The sequence below is a fragment of the Trachymyrmex septentrionalis genome, unplaced genomic scaffold, assembly GCF_001594115.1.
Source record: "Trachymyrmex septentrionalis isolate Tsep2-gDNA-1 unplaced genomic scaffold, Tsep1.0 scaffold8, whole genome shotgun sequence".
NCBI classification, from domain to species: Eukaryota; Metazoa; Arthropoda; class Insecta; order Hymenoptera; family Formicidae; genus Trachymyrmex; species Trachymyrmex septentrionalis.
This window is the reverse complement of record NW_017305987.1, coordinates 271,828-278,749: the sequence shown is the minus strand read 5'-3', so window position 1 is coordinate 278,749 and position 6,922 is coordinate 271,828. Positions and strand designations below refer to the sequence as shown.

Sequence of the window (6,922 nt, the reverse complement as noted above, 5' to 3'; positions counted from 1 at the left end):
ATGTTAACGTGCACGAATAAGAGAAAACGGCGAAATAAATTGTAAATGTATGCGATATACACACGTACGAGCAGATATAGAAAAAGAAACAAACTGCCAGTGACTCTGACATTCCAAAATGAATTTGCGATAGCCGCGATGCTCGAGAAAATAAAGCAGTTTATCATCGAGCTTATTGTTATACGTATATATATATACGAGTATATGTATTAACGTCAAAGAAAACGAAACTGACATAAGAGTATCAGGGTAATTAAATTACCATGTAAGATTAACACGGGAAACAATTACCTCCTTTTTCATAAAAATCGAATGAATGAAATGATAAAACATGTTAGTGTTCTCTCGTTTTCTCGCAAAGCATACGTTTTCTCGTGAATTAATTAAACGAGCGATTAGAGTGTTCTCTTGTTGAATAACAGACATAAAACGTAACTTAATGTAAATACGAGAGAGAGCTGCGAGATTCGCCGGGAAAGGGCGTAGTACGCCCAGGAAAGTGCCGAGGCCCGGCCGATGCGTTCCCACTTTTTCCACTGCGAGGCGACGCAGTAGAAATCGACGAGTTTGCGCGACAAGGGCGCTCTCACAGCGCGCAGAGGCAGAGCAGACCATGCTGGTACATGCGCAATGGTGTATTGATCCTGCGAATTTCAGATGCACGTACCAGCATCCCAGTGGTCCAGCGGCTGTACACAATGTCATTTCTGTTGGACGTTCTTCCGGCGTTTCGCGAGCGGAACGATCCGCGCGAGTAATGAGAGCAGGACCGAGGTCCATCCGCGGTATCGCCGACTGATAAGTACGCGCCCGAGATCAAATATCCCAGATTTACCGCAGATTATGATACACAAGAAGGGGACGGGATAAAAGCACCGTATTTAAAGAACGGGTAACGAGGAGTCCCGAGAAGGCCGAAGCGCAAGTATACCATCACGACCGTTTAGATTACGTTCGATACACGTATACATGCCCGGCTTCGATATTCATATATAATTGCTCGGTGAGCAAAATCGATAAGCGCTGGGAAAGTATAGACGCAGTAAGCAATTTTTGAAATAATTTTCGTTTCAGAATACATATTTTCTTATGAATAATTGTAGTGTAAGGGCGACAACGATTGAAAAGGATCATTTAAATTGACATGTGGCGAGAAATGATAGTATTGAAATATTTATAGAAGTGGGAGAGTATAATTTTGTAAAAAATATTGTATCTTTCAAAGCTCACACGTTTGGGAATGTATTTATATAATAACGTTTTGCAATGTAATAAATATTAATACGATTTATAAGTTATATTAAGGTATGTTATCAGTTATTATAACAGGAAAAGAATTATGCTACTCGAATACTCCGCGACGCGAAATTATTACGTTTTAACTCGTCATCAAAATAAGCTTGAAAAATTTTTACCTTGTATATATTAATATTTCGATAAAGATTTGATAGGCTAAAGTACTTTTCGTAAAAATTAATACGGACAGACAGCTGTGCTTAATGCAACAGGTTCATAATTCTACAACTAACAACTCGCGAAGCTCAGTTAAGCTATCGACATAGCGCGTGGTAAAAAATTACTAATTTAATTTGATTTAATTTCTTCAGCAGAGAAAATTGCAAAAAATACGAATGACAGTTAAATGAAAAAAAATTATAAATGTAGAATCTAAATTGAAATTGTTATTTAATGTTTTTTCTTACTTTTTAAATAACAAATCATAGTCGTCAATTTATAGTCAATTTATAATTCCATAAATATGCAGCAAAAATAATAGAAAAAGAAAAAACATTGTACTATTATAATGAATATATTTATATATGCGGATAATTTTTAAGGTAATAACAAATTTCTGATATAATTTTTAAAATAATAACGTTCTGGATGTTTCATAAATCTATACGAAATAAATCGGATAATCACATATGAGTTTATTAATATTTTTGCGCAGGATGCTTTTGACGAATCTGGTTTAATCGCACGTTTGAAGACAAAATGATATTCTCTTTAATCATCCTGATCCTTTCGGTGGGGATCTGCTACAGTAATCCAGATGCTAAGAGACTTTACGATGATCTGCTGTCGAACTATAATCGACTGATTCGACCTGTGTCCAATAATACTGATACTGTTGTTGTGAAACTAGGACTCCGTCTCTCGCAGCTGATAGATCTCGTATGTAGTATATATATTTTATACGATATAACTGTATCAATAAAATTGTGTCAATAAGTTTATTGCAACAACTGGCATAGAGTTGTCTATATATTTTTTTAACAAAACCTGTTTGTCGCGTTTGCAGAATTTAAAAGATCAAATCTTAACGACGAACGTCTGGTTAGAGCACGTAAGTTAAGCCAAATAAAAATATTTGGGCAACCTTTGATTGCTGTCGCAATTGCGAGTCAAAAGATTAACACAAAGCCGGATTAATAATTTCAGGAATGGCAGGATCATAAATTCATTTGGGAACCCTCGGAATACGGAGGTGTCACTGAACTCTACGTGCCTAGCGAACATATATGGCTGCCAGACATTGTACTTTATAACAAGTACGTGATACTGCACGCTCTGGTATCTCTTTATCTCTTTTACAATTATCACGGTTAGAAAATATAAGCACGCTACGCATGATGTACTACAAACTGCGTTGTTATTATTGAGTTTTTATTGATTCTTCTTCCGAAATCGTGATTTATATTTTACGCGTTAAAAATTTATAAATGCATTAATTCAAAATAACTTTATATTGTCTTGTTTGCAGTGCGGATGGTGAATATGGTGTGACAACAATGACTAAGGCCGTTTTGCATCATACTGGTAAGGTGCTTTGGACTCCTCCGGCAATTTTCAAATCTTCCTGCGAAATAGACGTTAGATACTTTCCCTTCGATCAGCAAACATGTTTCATGAAATTCGGCTCGTGGACATACGATGGTTTCCAAGTAAGTCTATTGTTTTAACACAATTATAAAATTATTAATCAAATCATTGAGATTAATTTTACTACATGTAGAATGGAAATTATAAAAGTTTCAAAAACTGTATAAAACTTTTTGTAATTGCATACACTTGTAATATGCACAAATAAATACATAGAATTGTCCAAACGTCATTATATTGTGCACAGAAAAAAAAAAGAAAATGTATCGGTTAAAAAATCAATCTTTAATGCGTCACTTATTTCAAAATATCTTCTTCAGATCGACTTAAAGCACATTAATCAAAATATGGGCGACAAGGTCGAAGTAGGTATCGACCTCCGAGAATATTATCCAAGTGTGGAGTGGGACATATTGGGCGTTCCGGCAGAACGTCATAAAAAATACTACCCGTGTTGTCTCGAGCCATATCCCGACATTTTCTTCAATATAACTCTACGTCGAAAAACACTATTCTACACGGTGAATCTTATAGTGCCGTGCGTCAGCATCTCTTACCTGTCGGTTCTGGCTTTCTATCTGCCGGCTGATTCTGGAGAGAAGATCGCGCTCTGCATCAATATCTTGCTTTCGCAGACTATGTTCTTCTTACTGATATCCGAGATTATACCATCTACGTCGCTGGCACTACCATTGCTCGGCAAATATCTGCTCTTCACGATGATTCTAGTCGGATTTTCGGTGGTGATAACAATCATTATTCTAAATGTACACTATCGCAAACCGAGCACCCATAAAATGGCACCTTGGGTGAGAAAAGTCTTTATCAGAAAATTACCGAAGCTACTTCTGATGAGGGTACCCGATGATCTTCTCAATGATCTTGCCGTACACAAGATGCATGGAAGAGAGAAATCGAAAAAAAAGAGCAAGTTCAATGCTGCTGTCGCAGCTGCGGTACAATCGTCAATAATATCTTCGCCGGATTCTGCCCGTCATCAACGAATCGACGGTATGATCTTTTTAAATTAGAGTAGTAGATCTTTAATTACTACTCATATGTCTTTTTAAGTGTATCAAAATTAACATTAACATCCGTGCAATATTATGAAAAAAATATCGATGATATGCAATAGCATGTTCATATATTTTGCCACCTTAAAAATTGTAAGGAAATGTTTATAAATGTATAGTTATCGCCATTTCAGGTTGCAACGGTTTACACAGGACAACTGCTCATAATCGATTCCTAGTCGGCAGTTTAGGATACAATGGGCTTCCAACAGTCATGTCCGGTCTTGACGAGTCATTGAGCGATGTAACGCCAAGAAAGAAATATCCCTTCGAGCTGGAAAAAGCTTTGCACAACGTCATGTTCATCCAACATCATATACAACGCCAAGACGAATTCAATGCAGTAAGCACTTGCAGAAAGTAATATAAAATATTGAAAAATTAATATTGAAAAATTAATATAAAATATTGTTACAAACACAATCGACTATGTATGTATAACTAAAGAAATTTTATTTTATTATAATAAGGAAAAAATTCGTTCAAAATCTCTACTCTCTTCGATAAATATAATACATATACTCATATATTCTATTAACAATAAATTATTCTTAAATAATTAATTTACAATTATTTTAAATAATTATAGAAGTCGGATTCGAAACGTCGTTTATTTAATTCGTTTTGTTTAGCACCTATTAATACATTCTGCTTACTATTTACATTTAATTTTATTCTAATGATTAAATTAATTATTTAACAATTAATATTAAATTAATTAAAAAGATATTGGAAAGGTTACGAACCATGAGAACAAAATTAAATGTAAACAGTAAGCAGAATATAGATATTAATAGCCGCTAAACAAAATACAATTAAACAAAGGAAGTTTCGACTTCAATCGGGTCATTCTCAATGTTAAACATGTACAATATCGTTCAATAAAATATTTATATAAACAGATTTAAAATATCAACGGCTTAATACTAAAAATTAATAAGAGGAGATAGAGACTTCAGCTTGATGTAAAAAATTGGTAGCATAATCGCATCCTGTGGGTGTCACATTGGTATTAAATAGCATCTTGCTGTCATATCCAAGAGGCACAATTTCTAACACTGTCATCGTGCGTATAATAGAACGGAGATTATTCGTTTCTAACGATGCGATAGAGTCTCTTTATTACCGAGTTGAATAATAAAGAAGTATAAAATCGCAATTTGTTCTTTCTTTATTTCTGTATATTCTAACTGATCTTATTTCGAATTTTAAGTAGTGGAATAAACTGTAAGATTTTATATTTCGACTGATCTCATTTTTATTTCTGAATTGTGGGACTAACTTTAAAATTATTTCTAAGACTGAGTATTTTTTTCACTATTTTTATCGACATTGACTATATGTAATTTTATCAAACTATTGTAATTGCGACACGTTAGAAGCGAATAATCTCCGTTCTATTATACGCACGATGACAATGTTAGAAATTGTGTCTCTTGAAAATGACAGCAAGATGATATTTAATAAATAACCAATATGATAATCACAGGATGCAATTATGCGATCAATTTTTTACATCAAGCTAAAGTCTGGTTCTCCTCTTATTAATTTTTAATATTAAGCCGTTGATATTTAAAATCTGTTTATATAAATATTTTATTGAACAATATTACATATTGAACATTGAGAATAATCGGATCGGAGTGTCGAAATATTGTTTGTTTAAATTCGTTGTATTTTGTTGAGCGCCTATTAATATATTCTGCTTACTATTTACATTTAATTTTATTCTCATGGTTCGTAGCCCTTCTCAACATATTTTTAATTTATTTATTTACTTGAACCACATTTACATTATATAAATTAATATTAATACTAGAAATCGCGATTGTCATTTCTGATAATTTTTCTTTTCCAATTAATTTGCACATGGACTTTAGACTTTTGTGACTTTTCATAAATAATCATAATTAATTGCAAGTAATTTTACTTTTATATGTAGCAACCCTTCCTCATAAAGAGTCAAATTTATTTTGAACAGCGATTCGTTAATTTAGATATATTATTCCGCGATTCTAGTGTTAAATTTAGATATATTATTCCGTATATTGATTACTATGTTTTTCGTTATATCATCGCAGGAGGATCAAGATTGGGGTTTTGTCGCGATGGTTCTCGATCGCCTCTTTCTGTGGATGTTCACGATAGCTTCAATAGCCGGAACCTTCACTATCCTATGCGAAGCACCGGCACTCTACGACGATACAAAACCGATTGATACGGAATATTCTTCCGTTGCTCAACAGCAATATCTCCCATCCAGTCAAGAATTACTGAAGTCTATGGTGTTGTAGACATATTCGTTAGGCCACGCGCGATGTGTATCTAATGTATTATCAACATAAAAAGGGAAGCGGCGAACTGTCTTGCCGAATCTAGCTAAGTTGTGATAGGTCATAGCCGTGGAACCGAAGAAACCAATCTCCAAACGCGAAACGCAGTTCGCGAATGTTCATTATATACATTACGATTCGTACTCAGACATTTAAATTATATATTTAGATAAATTACGATCTTCGATTTTAAGACGTATATATGGAATACAGTTACAATGCTAGAGTCTATTCGGTTCTAGGAACTGGCCTAATATGAGCGTGATTTAATTCCGAAACAGACAATTCGCTAGCTTGCCTTATGAGCGACGATTACAACACGATTATATTCCCGAAACAAAAATTGTATTTGTATTTATTATTATACGCGCAAATAGTGCGCGACTCGTTCTTTGATAATAACGTCTATTGATGTTCGCAATGTTACGGCAAAAGATTTCGCGATAGGTATCATTTGTAAAACTTTTGGTAATGTTGGTTACACGATATGTAACGGTGGTATCTTATCCGCACACTTAAATCTAATTATATATAGGACAAGTTTCATGCTCCAATTAATATCTTCCCAGCGAGCATTCGATTCATATATGTAGCGTAGTTTTTCGATAAATTATAAACAAAACTTTTTTCATT

The 6,922-nt window shown here is 34.0% G+C and overlaps 1 protein-coding gene across 1 annotated transcript; it reads left to right on the top strand.

Moving 5' to 3' along the window:
• Positions 1-656: 656 nt before the first annotated feature.
• On the top strand, positions 657-6,906 carry LOC108754517 (acetylcholine receptor subunit alpha-L1). Its single transcript, XM_018496882.1, has 8 exons — positions 657-1,042; positions 1,952-2,175; positions 2,303-2,347; positions 2,443-2,552; positions 2,765-2,945; positions 3,204-3,894; positions 4,091-4,299; positions 6,038-6,906. The coding sequence occupies exons 2-8, from the start codon at positions 1,996-1,998 to the stop codon at positions 6,248-6,250; spliced, it is 1,629 nt and encodes a 542-aa protein (XP_018352384.1). The 5' UTR covers positions 657-1,042; positions 1,952-1,995; the 3' UTR covers positions 6,251-6,906.
• Positions 6,907-6,922: the final 16 nt, after the last annotated feature.